Source organism: Pleurodeles waltl, chromosome 3_1, assembly GCF_031143425.1.
Source record: "Pleurodeles waltl isolate 20211129_DDA chromosome 3_1, aPleWal1.hap1.20221129, whole genome shotgun sequence".
Taxonomy (NCBI): domain Eukaryota; kingdom Metazoa; phylum Chordata; class Amphibia; order Caudata; family Salamandridae; genus Pleurodeles; species Pleurodeles waltl.
This window is the reverse complement of record NC_090440.1, coordinates 1,825,905,516-1,825,923,728: the sequence shown is the minus strand read 5'-3', so window position 1 is coordinate 1,825,923,728 and position 18,213 is coordinate 1,825,905,516. Positions and strand designations below refer to the sequence as shown.

The following is an 18,213-nucleotide window of genomic DNA, read 5'->3' as shown; positions in this document are numbered from 1 at the left end:
ATTGTGTTATATTATAGTACTTAATATTTATTACGATCCCCTGCATTGTATTAGAGATGTGATGGCTTTAAAGGTAGTCATTTGGTACATCACACCCACTTTTACCGGCACTAGGGCCAGGTACATAAAATCTTGAGACTGGCCTCCATCCACACTCCAAGGATGCAGTGTTGCCATGTCTCTTGTGCAGATTATTCTCTGCCCAGGCAACGGTGCGAGCAGAGGGAGAAGAAAATGCATCACAATGTTCTCACTGTGTTGAAGGTGCTTTTTGCCACATTAACTTGCCTTTTGAGTGAAACTCTGGAGGCCACGATCTTCCCTAAGTTCTGTCAGGATTGTAGGAGAAGATCAGTCCTTGTCAGCCAGACTGTATTTGGGTTACATCTTTTCCATAGTGCTTATGTAAAGAGCTCCATTTTAGAGTGAGTTAGTTTTGAGTAATTTTTTGGATACAGTTGTTAGCTGCTGTAAGCATTGTGTAAATCCAGGTGTCTCAAGGTCTGAGAAGGTTTCAGTGGAAAAAAAGAAAAGAAAAAAAAGTAGCAGTAACAGATGAGTTCACATGAGACTGGGTATACTTTGAATATGAGGAGAGCAGTTGTTGATCTTTGAGGCATACATATTTATATGCAAAGGTGGTCAGGAAGGTGTTGAGGTGGACGAATGATTAGTTTTTTTCTCAGGTAGTACTGAATCTGTTTGATGACCAAAGTCTTAATTCCTTTATTATTTAGTCTAAGTAACAATTCATGTACCACAGTATCAAAGACTGCTGGGATGTCCAGTAAGAGTGCACCCACTCTGAGTTTTAAGTTCTTCTTGAGATCATGTCCTAGTTGTTAGTGCTGAATCAGCGAGTTGACCAGATCACAAACCTTTTTGCTGGTCTGGACAGTTGTTGTTTTGTTTGAGGAAATCTGAAATCTGACTAATGATGCGCCTTCTGCAACCAAACGTGTTGCCGTAACCATAGTGTTTAATCGTATTATCCTCATCCACCAGTGTTTGCTCAGGCTTCTTTATAAGACCGGAGTAACATTGCATTTTTTACCTTTGACAGTACGGTTTGTCTTCTATCTTAACACTGATGGTGAAAGTATGTGTGTCACTAAAGCTAGAGCCACACCAGATTTTCACAGTATCCACATGAGACACGTACAAGGGAATAATTTGCATAGTCCGTGTTTGTCTTCAAAATGTGACATGCTCGAGACCATTGGTGACCGGATTTGGACAACAGTCTGCAAAGTGTGATATGATTAAATCTATGAATCAGTCATTCAGTGGGGCAATAATTGTTTTTTGCAGTACCTTAGCTTTATTATACTGAGTCGACCTATCTCGTCTTAAATATGCTTAAACATGTGCTTATTTTTCAAATTGCATACATTGTGAAATTCTTGATTTTTGTTTTTATACTGTGCTTCTTACATTTATTCCTTCTCTATGAAATGTACACAGCACTGGGAAGCTTTGAAATCCACTTCATGCTAAGAACCTTTAAAGGATTTTTTAAGTTAAATACAGCGCTCACACTAATTTTATTTCTATAGATGTTTTTTATTGATTCTAATACACTTAGTAGTGAATATTTTATTTAAACAGCTTTACACAGTGCCTTTGTAACGGTACATAACGTTTCTCCCTTTTCATTGGAAATGTCTACATTCCCTGTTCCACCCATGGCATTCCAGCATTTAACACACATGTATATTCAACACCCCCCCCTACTTCTCTTTACATGTAATTTCTCATTGTAAGTCAATTTTTCCTGTGCTGTCTCAGCAGATGGGTTGATATGTAAAGTAACTTAACTCTGTAACTCATCGGTTCATGAACTTCCCCAGTTTAGGTCACAAGTACACTAGTGTGGTGTGCAAGAGTACAGTGCCAGGTTCAGTCTAGTGCATGTCTGTCTTTAATGTTACAACCCGTGCCATGGGGTCAGATAGACACATAGCAGGTGTTGGTGAGGCATACTCACTTGATCGCTGACACAGGCTGTCTTACTGTCCCACAGTTTCCAGAAACCCAGTCACCACTTTCATCCATTGGTCAGCCACTGTCATCCTGCAGAGCCCTCTCCACTCTTTATTCCTGAGAGCCATGCCCTCTGCCTGCACCCAGCTGATGTCTGCTTTCCACCTGCTATGGAGCGGACCATTCAGAGATTTTAAGTGATGCTCACTATCTGTGCGCACCACATCCAAGGCTAAGTCCATAAATGTAGTACCTGGCATTCTCTTGGATTGTCTGCTGTACAACCACAACTAGTGTTTGCCTAAAGTGTGCTCTAGGGCTTCAGTGACTTGCATCTAGACCCTCGCTATGATCAGGCATTTCCAGGCCACATGCAGGAAGTAAGCATCTGCATGTGTGTATCGTGAACATCCAAGGTCAGTAGTATGCAACATCACATTTAGCCCGTGTAACGTCAGGTAGGCGCAGTGCAGATAACTGAACTGTGTAAATTTGAATTGGGTGTTAGGCATGTACGCATGCATTCTAGCATCTGCTCCCATTCCTTCCTTACGAATTGTCAGTAGGTCTCCCACCATGACCCATAGGTTCGGCGTAGTGTCGGCCATCAGAGAGTACGTCATTTTGTGTTACTAAGATATTAAATACCTACCCTATGCAAATGTAATCATTGTTTGCAGCACATCGTGGGACCGGGTTCCAGGTCTGCTGCTCTGTATAGTCTGTGTAGCACCTGCAATACTGCTCCATTCACCAAAAACTGGCCCTCCTAGAGACCACTCTTCATAATTACCTCCTCCAAAATGCTAAATAAGCTTTCAGAGTAAGTCACCAAGTGTTGTTACGCCTGCCTCTGTCCAGGCTGCCATTCGCCGGGCTGTTAAAAAGCTGCCACTCCATGTCGGGCCACCCTACCAGCAAGATCGCAGGAGCATACAGCGGGACTGATGCCACCCGGGTGATCTCCCCCTGCTGTCAATGAAATGCAATCTGAAGGAGATTTGGTTTGTGATTCAATGTTATTGCTACCCCCACCATCGTCTCTAGTTTCAACCCCTCTCTATGCGTGGAACACAGCTCCGTTAAGCCTGTCTGGCTAGCTATCTAGCCAGCAACTGTAGTTGGATGGTGTAGTAATAGATTTCAAAGTTCAGTACTTCTAGCCCCCCTTTATCGGTCTGTCTCTGAAGCCTGCCCCGTGACATCCAGTTACACTTCCCATGCCTGATTAATTCCCAGTGCAAGGCATTCAGAATTCTGAGACAGACCTTTGCGATCCAGTCCAGCAGATTAATAAAACAGTAGAGGACTCTAGGCAACATGAACACTTTTGGTAGGGCTATCCTAGCCACTATAGGAACCTGGAGCATCCACCAGAAAGCTACACTACCTCTCAGGCCATGGATCCCGCCTCCCAAATTTCGCTCTATCATATCTGAGTCCGTATAAAATACCTTGGCTCCCCCTACCCCACATTATTTAAAAGTTGGAGGAACCCATTAGATGCTGAGCTGCTGTACCAAGTTCGAAGGATCTCTGAGGTCCCGTGACCTCGGAAACGCACAGGTTTTTTTCCAGTTGGTGTGCAAGCCAGCCACATGCCAAAGCCTTCTAATAGATTAACACACCATAGGATACCCGTCTAGGCCTTCCACAGGTACATTAGCATATCATCGGCATACAGGGAAACGACATGCTCACAAGCATGGAGCGGGATCCATCTGTTGCGGCCCTCCTGCATGACATGCTCACAAAAGATTCATCCGCCAGAGCAAAGTGCAAGGATGAGAGTGCGCAACCTTGGCTTGTTCCCCTGTGGATTTCAAAAGGGTCTGAAATGCAGCGTCTCATGCACACCCGTGCTTGCACATAGCAGTGCAACTCATTTACCCACCCTTCTCCCAGGGCCATCCTTTACATGACAGTCTTCAGATAGTCCCACCTCAGTGTGCCAAACACTTTCCAGATGTCCAGGGACCGCACCAGTGCCCCAGAATGGGCTGCTTGATGTGTTTCAGATATAACTCACTATAAATCCCTGATTTTGAAGGAGGCACTTAAGGATAAATCCGTTCTGGTCCTCATGCTCTAAGGCAGAAAGACTGGGTAGCAGATGGTTGACAAGGATTTTACTGAGAATTATATAGTCTAAACTGAACACTGATAAGGGTCAGTAAGCTGACATATCCCTGGCGTTTTCCGAGGCTTCGGTATGGATATAAGTGGACCGCTCTGGTTGTCGCTGGCAGAGATCCACAGCCCAGTGCATTCACTTACATCTCAGTTAGTTTTGGTACCAGGGGACATGCAAAGTTTTGGTAGAACTCTGCTGAGAGCTGTCTGCTCCAGGGGTTTTATCGCATGTGAGCTCTTTGATCGCTGCCCTGAGCGATTCCCTGTCTTCCACCGTTAAGCGTGGCAACAGTACCCATTCTGAGAAGGTGTCCGGGCCCTTGATCTGGGTAACGGGGTAACCTCTGCCCTCTGGGTGGACCAACCATGCCAATAGTCTTCCCGCTCAACCCTCCTCTGAGAGTGCAGCAGTTAGGTGGTCATGCCACTTCAAAGAACTGAGCTTTTGTGAGATCACTGCATGATTTCCTCACATATGCTGCCCAACTTGAGGGTGTTCTGAAAGCTTGTACTCAAGCCATCGAATGCCATCCTCCAGCGTGGTCATCTCTGCCCTAAACGTCCTCTCTACCCCTGCCGACTGAATAAGACGGTAGCCTTGTAGGATTACTTTAAAAGTGTCCCACTTGGTACTGGTGTGTGAGGCAGTGCAGGAGTTGTTCTGAGAGTAATCTGTTGTCATCCAAATGAGGGGGTCTTGGAAGGTGGGTTGGTGGTCAGGGGAGGTGCCTAGTGGGAATGGGTGGCTAAGGCTGTCCCATTGAGTTTTGACTAACAGCGGGTTGTGGTCTGAAACTGTACGGCCCAAATACTCTGCGCCAGTGAACTGCACAGTTAAGGGCAGGAGCTCATCACTTTATCTAGATGCAGGTGTAAGTCATGCACCGGGGAATAGAAAGAGTGTTCTCTGTGGTGCACATTTCGCACTCTCCTCCCATCCTGTAAGCCCCACCTTCTTGCCCAGTCCCTGAAGCCCTGTGCTAGTCAGATCGTTGGGAAGTGTCGAAGTTGGGGGATTGACTTGTCCAGGGAGGTATTTGCATCGCAGTTATAGTCTCCCTCCAGTAATAATAGAGTGTCAGGGTGTACAGCACAATCTGGGAGAGGGCACCCAGGAAGCTTCACTTCCTTACATTAAGGGCATAAACGCTTCCATTAGTTATTCGAAGGCCATTGAGTTGACCGGTTAGGAGTACATATCATCTTTCTTGGCATGTGTCTCATTGGCACCTCAAAGGGACCCCCGGGAACACCCATCCTGGAGCTCCCTTGCTGAACACAGAGAACTCCATGGCATAATTTTGTCCCCACCACTTTTGTTGCCGTTTATTTTCCTCAACACTCGTCAGGTGTCCCTCCTTTTGGAGCATCATTTCAGCTCCTCTACATCTTAAGAAAGAACAGAACCTGAAAGAACAGAAGAGATCTTATGCCCCGGACATTCGAGGATTTGAAAGTGTGTGCCATCACTCTGTCCATCAGAGGGAGATATGCTGATTAGCGCCCCCCCCCCCCCCCCAAACCTATCATAGTCCTGAGCTCTCACCACACATGACCGCCACCATTTCTTGGCATCCTCTGGCACACAAAGGGTCAACTGTACCTACTAAAACTGATCCCAATTTCCCCATCCCAGGTTAGAGTAGATACAGCCCTCCATCCAAAACAGAAAATATTTTTCACTGCAACCCCCTGATTCCTTAGGAAGAAGGGATACTTGTGGGGGGGTGACTGCCACCATAACTGTACAAGAGGCCAATGCGCCTCCGATCCTATACAGTCACATCTGTGGAGCATTTCGCTTAGCACTGCACATAGAGGCACTGGTTACATGTTTGCTTCAAGTGTGCATTATGGCTCAACACCTTAGTTCCATCGTGAAGTGACAGCATGGGGTCCATCCTGATTCACAGTTCATTATGGTTTGTCACATTTCATTCTCGCAAGTCATCTGCCATCCTAGGGGTCATGTGGGGCCCTCTAGATAGGTCCTCAAATATGGTGTTTGAGTCTGCGCTTTCAGATGATGTGGTAATTTAGCATATCTCAGAGTAGATTCCGACAAGGCCTTGGAGGTCACTGCATCAGTTTAGGCTGCTCTCTCCTTATATGCTTGGGCCTTTGTTGGGTGCACATTGTGGGTTATTGGGAGGGGCCTTCTTTGGCCTGTCACATATCACACTGCTATTCTCAGTCTGCAGGGATCCTTGTGGCTCCCCTAAAGCCCACATACCGCCCCCTTCTGTACCTCTAGTCACCTTTGTTTAGCCCATGCTGATGCAAGTGAGAGTCAACATAGGCAGCCAGGATGACTGCGTCCTCTATCGTCCTCCAGTCGTGATCCTGTAAATGTCACCCACAGGGCCACCAATACAGGGTGGTGGTGGGATTGCTCACACCTGTTTATTCTGTTAATGGCGAGATATATAACCCGCTCATAGTCTTCACTGCCTTGGGGAGAGGTGTGCTTTCTCGACATCTGGTGTCTGCGTCCTTGCGGTGTCCCCTGTGTTGGGGGTAATGGGGGGTGCCTGGACTCATAGGCAGCCAATACTTAGGGCTTTTGGGACTTACCTCCTTATTCTAGCGCCCATCAGGGCCCCCAAAGCCCCCAACTCCACGTGCTGGGACAATGCTGCCTTGCACTCTGACCCGCCAAGGTTCCCACTTAGCCCTACTCTTAGTGCTCCCCTCTGCACTACACCCCTCATCAAATACAAGTGCACATCTGAAAGCATCCGTCATTCTAACACATGTGAAGAAAACCTCCTGAGCTCCCCTACACGAGGGTAGTAGCTTGCACCAGGATCGCTTAAACCAGTGCCTGGAGGGGCCCAGTAATGAGGCATGCCAATTAAGGGTGGATTGAGGACTTTTGTCCTTAAAATAACAGCACTGCAATTTGTTTCGCGTGCATACTATAGTGTCCCTATTTGTCTCCAGTCTTGAGCAAGGAGTGTTTTTTGTATTTTCATAATATGGGTGACATGCATGCTTGTTCTCTCTCTTCCCCTCTACTTCCATTGTGATTTTATATTTTCTACAAATGTTGGTCTTGAGCTTGTGTAAATAAATGCCGGGGAACAGCCACCTTGAAAAGCATTTTGAGTGTATTTATCAGTTGTAATTTGCCCTTTAACAATTTTTCGCATTGGTTCATTTTCAGAACGCCATGCAAATAGTTGGCTTTATGGAACACGAGACGCGGTCAGTCTTGGAGGTGGTGGCTGCACTTCTGAAACTTGGAAACATAGAGTTTAAACATGAATCTCGAGTCAATGGCCAAGATGAAAGTAAAATCAAAGACAAGAATGGTAGGCACACATAGCACCTATTGAAGTGCCTCGTAGGCATGTATGACAGCTATAACAAGTATTTTTGGCTGCTTTCAAAATGAGCACAATTTGTGAGAACCCCTTTGGAAATATGAAGGGAGGGGGTACATATTCTGAAACACACGGAAGGTCTCTGTGGGGGCATATAACCAAGGTTGTAGAGAGGACAAGTTAATCTCTTGCTGTCCAGCAAAAATGGTCGAGCAGTGCCCAGATGGGAGACAGAGCCTGTGTTATTTACTAAATGTACACTTGGCCTGTGCGCACCCTTGGGTTGAGTCCTGTTCACTTCTCCAGGCGATTTGAAATGAAATCTCACTTTGAAAGAATAGAGCATTTTTTGGATAAAGTAAATAACATAATAATGAGTTCTTGAAGATCATTATGCATACCCAGCATAGCAGCAAATAAAAATAAAATGTGATTGTCTGAATTATATTAGCCTAAAATATCTGAAGACGTGGTCTGTTGCTGGATCTTGAAAATGAAATCAAAGTTGTGCTTAACATCTTGTAAAGAAAGGATACTGCTAGTTCAGATTGTCTGTGATGGATCATTCACCAGCTGTGTTGTACCAGATTGTTTGTGAATGGCATTTGATCTGCGATTTTGTACGCAATTAATAATCCCCCTGGGCACAGCCTGTAAAGAGTCCTGTGACAGAGCACAACTCAGCCGATCAAACGAGCTATGATTTCACTTGCTCTAAAACTTAATCAAAATATTCAGCTTCTCAAACTATATTCTACTGTCTAATATTAACGTAGACAACATTATTCTCACCCATCATTGCACAAATCCGGACTACTGCAATTTAGAGAATTTCGCTGAATGAAGATAGATTTGTAGACGGGAACATAAACTGCAGAAATGTAATAGAACATTTTATTCTTAAGTATGTGTCAAAAGATAGTGTAGACCCAAATGCATTGACTAACAGATGCCAAAAAGCTACTTTACGGGGAAGAACAGTTTTTTTTTTTTTTTTAAATATGCCTTTACAACATTTTGGCATCAAACATTTCTATAAGTTTTCTGTCCCTGTTTTTACTTATTTTAATTTTAGAACCCTAATCAAAATGCAGACACCAAATTGATATTAAAGGAATTAGCTATAATGTTATAGGACATAATATTTTAATATATGATGATGCAATAATATGTTTCAAATACAGAAGTATTGATGCTTGAATCCAGTCATTCCTGATAAACATTTGTTAATCTCATGATCTAATAGAAAAGTAGGTAAGAGTAAACAAATTGGGGTTATTAGAACTTGTTCCCCAAAATGATGTACAACACCTAAACCTGCCTGATATGATTCCCCCTAAGATAGTTCAGGGCTTAAACAACCCACTTTTTAAGCAGGTCCTATGCACCTGCAGTGGATTAAGCAAACTAAGAGCCACAAGGATGGTATGAATTCTTTGCATTCATAATTGCGTGTTTTAAGTTCCCTACTACATAAACCACAAAAGATCTGATTGTAAGTTTCATAGATAACCAGCACAGGGCGCAATACTGCTTACTTAATTGGGTAAATAGCAAGATATGGAAAAGGACTGCACTTGTCGTAGTTTGGACTCTTGCTCTGAGCAAGACTGCTGGTCTCAGGATGACAGTACTTTCGTTTGTAGGTGACTAAGGTTCTTCCTACAACTAGTTGTAACTGTTGTCCAAACCTTACCGGCTTACTAGCAGTACCTCACCAGAAACACAATAGTAAAAGGTGATTTGTAGCAGTCGCTTACGCATGGACTCTAAGTAAGATCTCTCAGGGTTGTCGTGGTTAAACGGAAATTACCCTTTTTTCACAGATTTATTATGTCTCATACAAACAAAGGCAATAAAACAGATGCAGTGAAGTTATAATAGTTTTTATTTAACATAACTGCAATTTGTGATAAGTTGCATGAATTGCAATGATTAGGATAATGAATATACCAAGCAACAGTATTGTGAAGAGGAGAGTCATGGTTATAAAGACCCCCACCATTATGCATTATATGAAAGAAATATATGTATATGTAAAAAATGGAATAAGCCCTAATATCCTAAGGAGAATATGTCTAACCTCCTACCTAAAAAGGAGAGCTGGGTTCGTTAAACCTAATCTGCCAAAGCCGTGTCCATGAGAGGAGCCCCCAACCCTTGTTACCTTGGAATGAGGTCTCTATCTCAGACTCTGCAGGGACACAAAGACTGGGTCAGCGTTAAGATGACTGCAGCATCGGTATCAGCGATGGTGGCGATGCCCTCTGGTCGGAATCCCTCTGATTATCTGTCTAAAAGTGTGTTGTATTTATACAGATTTACAAGGTCCCCTGACATAAGTGTTATTCATAACAATAGATAACAGGCATGCTTGGGACGGCAATTAATATCAACAATCCCTCGAAAGTATAGAGAGGGAAAATCCCGAAGTGTGAATGCCTACTGTATGTTTGTCTTTCGTGCTTGATCTTGACGCCTTGTCGCAGTGACACTGATAATAGAACCCATAACAAGTGGCCTAACTATAAACAAGGCCGCCATCTTAAAGGAAATAAATAATTAAATGGACTAAGACAGAGCAAGCTAAGTAGGTTAAAAGTCACTGGGTGACGGGGGCACGAGTTTACAAGCCTACGGGTAAGTTAACTCCTGTTATCCCATTAAAACAAACTAGGATTCACTACACACTTGATGATGAGAAGAGGCTATACATGAGAAAGAGGGGTGCCTGAGAAATGTTTTGCATGCAAGACATCTCTTTTAACAGTGATATATATAACACCCTCATTAGGAAGGCCAAAGGGATAAGTTAATAGTTTACCCTTTTCAGTGGCAAACACGCATTTTATGTAGTAGTCTATAAAGCATTCAACTGGTGAAATGATTGAATGAATAAAACATGTCTTGCGAAGTATGGATAGTGACCATGAAGAGATGTACTAAAGCAGAAAGAAAAACTAAGTAACTGTCAGCACCAAAATCTTAAGCGCAGAGTGAAGTTTTAAGAGCAAAGTGGTCCAGTAAGACTCAGATTGGTGATGGTAGACTGTCTCATGCTTTTGCACTTATGAAGGAAAAAGATCTTCCGCCCAGTCTAAATTGTGTAATGTGAAAGTACAAGTAGTTTAACTGAACCTGAATGGGAGAAGCAGGCAGAGATACATCTTAGGAAACAAGATCTAAGAAGGACAGTGCCTTATTTGCCCCAGGCCTTATGCTGTATGCACAGCAACTTAAAAAAAGTACCCCTGGTGAATATGGATCACATATAATGTAATTAGTTGGTTGTCAATAGGAGCATGCCTGGGTAATTCTAGCATCAGCAAGCAGACATATTTTGAAGCATTTGGGGACATCTGAGGTAAATTAACTAAAAGCAGGTATATTCCTTTGTCATTGTCCAGTTTGGAAGAAATAAGAGCTTCATCTGTATTTCATTTGGTGGACGTTTAAAGATTAATCATCATTTTAAATGAAGTTGCACCATGTCTTTCCAGAGTTGATAGCGATCATCTGAACTCAAAAGAAGACGCACGTCTTCTCCAGTGTTATTACTGCAGTGGCTGTCTTAAAATCCCACTGTGCCCTACACAATTTAGAACGAAGTGTGAATAGTCCTGTGTTGGCGCTGATACCAGCTTCCGACATCAAACTCTGGAAAGACGTGGTGAAACTTAATTTAATTTAAAATGATGATTAAGCTTTAAATGTCCACCAAATGAAATACAGTTCAAGATCTTATTTCTTCCAAACTGGATAATGACAAAGGAATATACCTGCTATGTCACAATGAGCGACTGGTCTGGCTGTCCTTCAGGGATCAGAAGGCACTGCACCAATAAACAAACACAGGACAACAATATAGAACCCTTACCTATACACTAAAGGACACACCGACTGAGTCTGGTGGAATATTGAGTACTTAAGTCCACCTCTCAGCCATTTGATCATCCTGAATGCCCATCACCCAGACCCAAATCCTTACCACTATTATGCCACCACGTGGGGAGGGACTTAAGTCATTACCCTTCCATTCACAAATCTCTAAGGAAATCTTTGCGAGGATCCGGCAGAAGAAAACTAATATTTAAGTACCCAACTAACCTCTTCACCCATATCAGACCTTGGCTGAATTACCTATTGAACATGTCTCGTATACGAATTTGTAGTACCCATGGACCTAAAATTGATATGTACTTTGCCTCAGAAAATCAAAACCAGAGAGGGAGGGGGAAAGCAGATGGCGCAAGATCGGTTTACCAACCTCAATCGAATAGGCCAGAAACTTGGTTTGCACACAGATTGGTTGTTTTTAATTGGGTGCTTCCACCAAAGTAGAACATTATCTGCAGGAAGCCACTCTATTAGAATAAATGGAGTAATAGAAGAACTACCACATGCCATATTGGAGTGCATTATTGTGTGCATTTTACTGATTCTTCTTCTATCACAGTAGAGATATGCTGCACTGTAGGATGCAACACTTGGTTAGATGATGTCCTCAAAGTGCCACTGTACCTGCAATCCATGACCCATAAAAATCTGCAGTTATAACATTTAACTTGTGAGTGGACTGTTGTGGGAACAAGCTAGTATAGATATTAATGGCGAACTAAGATACCCTATGAGTCAGTAAATGGGAAGACACCCTATGCACAGAATTGTTGGTATTCATTATTCACACATTACATTGCAGGGCCACACCTAGTAGAGCTATACCAATTTGTACATGTAGTTGAATGCATTTCTATATCTCATAGCCCTTACCCCTGCAATAAGACACTTACTGAAACAAAACCTTACCATTCTAATAGATCGGGAAAGTAAGAGGATAGCAGGAGTATACCACGAGACCATGCTGATGCATGATAATTCCCTCACCTTATCACCGATTAGCCCTCCTTGCTCCCTCAAATGAAATGAAACATAATACAAGAGTTTGAAAGCCTCCAACAAATGGTAAAATCATAGTATGCTGATGAGAAAAAGTTATGATACAGCATAGAGCAGTAGTTATTTTTGGCCCAAGACTAATATATTCCCAGTGCAGTGCAGAGCTTGTGATAGGGCTACTACAAAGCAGTTGATGGGAAAAAACACCATTCTTTCCAACTGTATTAAGGAGGAAACTGACCAGACAAAGGGAATATTCATTTTTATTTTTTAACAAATTGATAATCTACAAGATTTCTGAGAGAAAAGATTTTAAAAAACTGTTGAAAATGACAACTGTATGCATGCATGCCACATTTGACTAACCTCTTTAAACATCTTTACTGACATTATCTCAAAACCTCTGGTAAGCTATAGACCTATTTCAAATATCTCTTATTCTAGCAAAACACTAGAAAATAGTTTGTAATCAGATGTGGAAAACATTATACTGTATTGTTTACAAATCATGGATCAGACCCATGAGAGGGAAAACCATACTTGCAGATATCAGAGGGGTTAAGATTTCCCTAGTTAAATGCCAGCATGCATTGATGGTACCACTTAACTGTGTGGAATTCTTCATCACTGCAGATCAAGCCATTCTTTTTGAGTCTCACCTGCACGATGGGTCCAATGCACTGTTTGCAAGACATTTTGTTTACTAACAGGCGCTTGGAGCCTGCCCATTGCTTACCGTTCATTAGCTTTGCTGTCACTCCTATTTGCTACCTCCTAATTGACCAGTGTGTGCTGATGTCATGTCCTCTCCCTTCGTGTGGAGCATGGATCAGGCACTGATTGCTTCATTTTGATTAGTGTCCTTCCGCTGCCCGTGATATATTTGAGGTACTATTTATCTTCTTTCTTCTACCACGGTCGTCTTTGTTGCTTGTTCCCTTCCACACTCCGCTTCCCCTTTGTCTAAATTGTTACTTTTATTGAAAGCATTTAATAAGAGTGCACTCCCTTAAGCAAAAAAAAAAGTACCAATACACGGTCAGAGCTAGCCCAGTCATGGCGCTTTTTCCCCTCAAATGTCAGCCATGCTGAATATCTTCTGAGCAACGCTGTACCCGACCTGTCATTGCACTTCATCAGGAGTGGCAGTATCGTTGCTCCTTGAGGTCGACAGAATGATGATGCCCGCACACAGTGTTTGCTGGTGAGCCTTAAAATTGGTGACTCAGGAATATCCCTCCTGGCAGACACCTTCAAAACGTTGCTTGATGTTTTGGGGTCAGGAAGCCTCCTTTCCTACCTCCCATGAGTCTGCGGTGACGTCATGTTGTACTGTTAACAGAGGGGGGCTTCCTCATATGCTCATCCTGCACATATTGCTTACAGAGGTGCCCCCTCCCACCATAACATTAACAAGGCAGCACTGTTGGCTTTAATCGTGCTTAACCTCCAAAGAGTGCACTTTCTTCTATGAAAATGCACCCTTTGAATGTTAATAAAGTGGTTATCAGAAATGGCCAGCGGACTTCACATATTAAGCTATCTTCCGAGTGTGAACGCGGTGTCGTTTCCTTCTCTTTGTATCCCAGTTTGTGTCTCAGTAGGGTTAATACAGTTAAAAAGCTATATTGTGTAAAAACAAAAAAAAAGTATATTGTGTATCTCGGAATCGGGAGATGTTCAAAATGTGTTGAGGTCTCAATTGCAGCTTTTGTCTTTCCGATGTGTAAATAACGTTTCTAAAAACGCTCGTCTGCCTAATTTCTAACTATTATTGGATATCTTTTCTACTTAACAATTTGAGAACTGTATTGCCCATTGTCATACTAGTTACACTGTGTTATTTTTAACAAGTTAATATCTTTTTTTCTTTGTCTGCATGACAATTTCCAATCTTTTTACAGAAACCTGTTTCCTTATAGGGTTTGACATCCATCTTTTTTCAGCGACTTTCAGCCATGCTGCTGTATAATATGACTAAAAGACATTGAGAAATACATTAGCTCTTACATAGGCAAGGCCTGTTGGTTTTTACCAGTGCTTGTTTAAATTCTGAGTGTAAAGATGTCTTAGTATCCACTCTAAAGTGAATGACACCAGACAATGCATATTAATTTATTTATGGATCTTTGAAGTAGGTTGTTCTTAATATTTTCTTTGGGTGGTCCTCCCATTCCGTTATCTGTTAGCATATATGTACTTGCTGCCATAGTCCCAGGTACTATGAAATATAATTGGAAATTGATGCCGATGGCTCTCAATTCTGTACTTGAGTGGAAAATGAATTCGGGAGCTTGACAAGCATTACCATTTGCTTGAACCAGGCTTTCCTCTGAATAAAAAAATCGCTGCTGTCTTAATGGTATCAAATTGAGATGTGCCCATTTTGTTTTTAGGTCTCGGCTAGACAGCACATGTGCTGTCTCAAAGAGAATTATTGTGTTCAGTCTCTGGGCTTCAGCGCTCCCATGTGTTTCCCATTTCTCGCTTCATCGTTGGCCTCCTGTCCTTTGTCCCCATTTATACATGGCATGCGTCATGCCTTTTCTTGTGTTTAGCTGTTGGGGGGGGTATTACAGGAAAGGCCATGTTGAATGTTTTTGATTTTTGCCTGTGCTCCTCTGCGGTGCGTTATGTTGGCATGCCGCCCGTTCAAATTTAAGGAAACTCATCTACCTTAGGTAACCTGCCCCAACACCAGTGCATGGGCTTACCTCCTGTCATTCCAGGAATATATTCTACTATTTCGTTTTAGCAGAGTTAAACCAGTTTGTGGCTTTTAATGTGGTGTTTGCAGCCCCACCATGCTCCACACCAGCACCCGGGGGTATTTTCACAATCAAAGCGTCTATTTTTACCCTCGGGACAGACACAGCTGCTGCTATTGCTGCAGATGTACATGTTTGGTCTTGAGGCTTCCTGGCAGGAAAAGAAAGTGGCGCATTGGCCAGAACACCCAACTTCAGGACTCAGGAACGAGGTTCGATTCTCAGCTTTGAATCAACATCCTTTGATTCTGGGCAAATCACTTAATCTCCCAGTGCCTTAAAAAAAAAGTTACCTTGTCTAATGTGGCTGGTGCTTTTATGCCTTCTGAACAACCATGTGTTTAATTAAAATCGTAGTGTGAGGTCGATGGATAGGGCCGCAATGTATTTTAATGATCTGAATTAGAGAAGGCTCTATTTTTGTATTTGAGGGTGAACTTTAGCTTCTTCCAACGGAGTGTCACTTTCTTCGGTATTGGTGCAAATGCTCTCCTTTTCTGTGCGCTTTTGGGTCAGGCATTATTACACGCACATCTCCTTGCTGTTCCTTTTCATTAATGGAGATGCCCATGCCGCCACATGTCAGCCTTCCGGTCTACATTTAGTCAGTAGGGGCACAAAGCTGTTGCATGCCTTTCTTCCCATCTGCTACTACTGCCAATGCTGTCAAGACAACAACTTTATATTTGTTTTCTTTAGTTGCTTCCTTGCCTGGGCAATAAGGTTGTTGCTGCTACCGCAGTCGAACACACATTAATGTTTACATTTGACTATAGGCAAATTCTTTTACAAATACAATGTACACAAATCATCAGCTTGCTTTGGCCTAGATGGCGCTGGAGTGAATGTTTAAGGTAAGAGTGCAGCACTACTTCACAGGTGTGGATCCCAGCACTGGCAGTCACATTTTCCCTTTTTAGGTTGTGGCTGGATAGCGCGTGCGCGCAGTCCCAAAGAGACCTGTTGTGTTTAATTTGTGGATTTCAGTCCACCCATACGCTGTCCATTTGCTAGCTCCATTGTTGCTGTGCTCATGCAGTTGCTTCTCGGTCATTTTGTTTCAGTTACTTTAAGAGATGCTCTTGCCCAAATATTTTAGTTAACCAAAAAGTTTTTTTTATCACGCATGAAAACTCTTCCAAATGTGAGTTCAGAATACAGTGCAGGCTGGGTCATATCGCTTTTTTTACATTACATTCAACCATGCTGAACATGACTAAAAGACATTGAAAACGCCAATAGCTCTCTGATTGCTGTGACCTATTGGCTTTGCCAGTGCAGGTTTACCTTCAACACCGGGAAAACCACAGCCTCCGTGCCAGAAGTATAAATTGAGGGTCTAATCTTTGATGTCAGGCTAACAGTTCACCAAGTATTTATCTCATGAGCGGGACCGTGGGCCACAGTCTGCTGGGGTGTGCTGCGTAGGGATCCAGCTCCCATCCAGATTGTTCTTTCATCTACACTTCACATGCAGCATATAGTCTGTCTTCCATCCCTTGGTATCTTGCTGCTTCCCCTCTAAGCTCCCTGCCTGTCTTGAGCCAGACTTTTATCATTTTCGCTACTGCCTCAGTAAACCTACTTAAGGTTTCGCACAGGGCATCTGCAGTCACCCTGCTCCGCCATGTACCCCATCACATAAGGCAAACATTATCCAGAGCTATGGCCACCTCATCTATGCTGACCTGCCAACTCCTTTAACGTGAACAGGAACAGAGCGGTCCAAAGCTTCCTGTTGTATTTTGACTGAAGTGAATTACTTTAAAATGTTTGAGGCTAACGAAGCTGCAAGGGTAGCATGCTTTTAATAGTGTGTAAATGGGAAGCGATGAATAGAAGTTGTGACACTGATGATAGTGGGTGGAAGAAGAAATAATATGGAAGAAGAATCGACGTAGGAGGGAACACAGCTTTCATTTTTTTTTTTTTTTGCAGTGTTGTTTTTAACGCCTCCACGATTAAACTTCGATTACCTTATCTGCCAATATTTCGACCATATCACGGAGATCCATTCAGCTTTACCTAAAGTGCAATCAAGTACTTTGCCAGAGGCTGCTATTTTTTTTCTTTCTATAACCTAATTAATACCTTCCTATCACCTGACTCGTGCCGGCCTGCGTAGTGATAGCCTTCAGTGGATGGTGCTTTAGATTTATTTACAGTCTTGCACGACACCAACATTTTACAGTGTAAAAGTATTTTTGTTTTTAAAAGAAATCATGGCACCTGCAAATGTGAATAAGGATTTTAATTTTTTATTTTTTATTCGGCTTCTGTTGACGTGTTCTGTCATACTAGCTTAGAAATCATGTTTTATCTTCGTTTGTATGTTTTTTGTTTACTGTTCAGTAACATAATGCAGTTTTAATCTCCACCCTGATTCCCCTCTCTCCCCTGTCAACAGAACTAAAAGAGATTTGTGAGTTGACTGGCATTGATCAATCCGTGCTTGAGAGGGCCTTCAGCTTTCGAACAGTTGAGGCGAAACAAGAGAAAGTCTCCACCACATTAAACGTTGCTCAGGTAGGCCCTGTAAATGACGAGGACAAATGATTGGTTGATCTAGTGCCTACTATTGTTTTTTTTGGTAATGACGTTTGGAGTTCTAGTTATCATTGGTTGGATTCAGTTTTTAAAAACATTTTAGCGTGTCGTTGCATATTGTCATGTAGGAAGGATTATTTACACCATTCACATACTTGACTGCAATTAGGTATTTTGTCTATGCCATCTGTTTAAAGAAAAATATCTCCTACCTGCAAGTTGTGTTTAAATGTTTACTTTGATAAATGAGTGTATTCCCTTTAATGAAGCTGCTCTTCAGGGGTTTCATATTTAATGCCTTGCATATTTTTCTGTGGTATTTACTATAAGGGAAGCTTTTCTATATGTTGCCACGTACTTTTTTTTGTTTACTCGATCTGCCGATTGAACTTGCTAGAAACATGCAAAAACCTTTTTAAAACCAACCATGGCATTAATATGTGGTTAGTGGACAAAGACCACACAAGGTACAGACGTGGAAGTGAAGCCTGTTTCGCACCTTGAAGATCTACTATGAGCACTGCTCCCTCCTAAGTGCAGGATCTGCTTCCCTCCCGGCT

General features: G+C 42.6%; 1 protein-coding gene across 3 annotated transcripts in view; it reads left to right on the top strand.

The window, feature by feature from the left end:
* The window catches only part of MYO1B (myosin IB), a 678,894-nt gene that overhangs the window by 316,294 nt on the left and 344,387 nt on the right, over positions 1-18,213 (top strand). For all 3 annotated transcript variants that reach the window (XM_069225875.1, XM_069225874.1, XM_069225873.1), the window contains exons 10-11: positions 7,283-7,430; positions 17,514-17,632. In XM_069225875.1, coding sequence (XP_069081976.1) covers positions 7,283-7,430; positions 17,514-17,632 — 267 coding nt within the window. The remainder of the gene's footprint in view (positions 1-7,282; positions 7,431-17,513; positions 17,633-18,213) is intronic.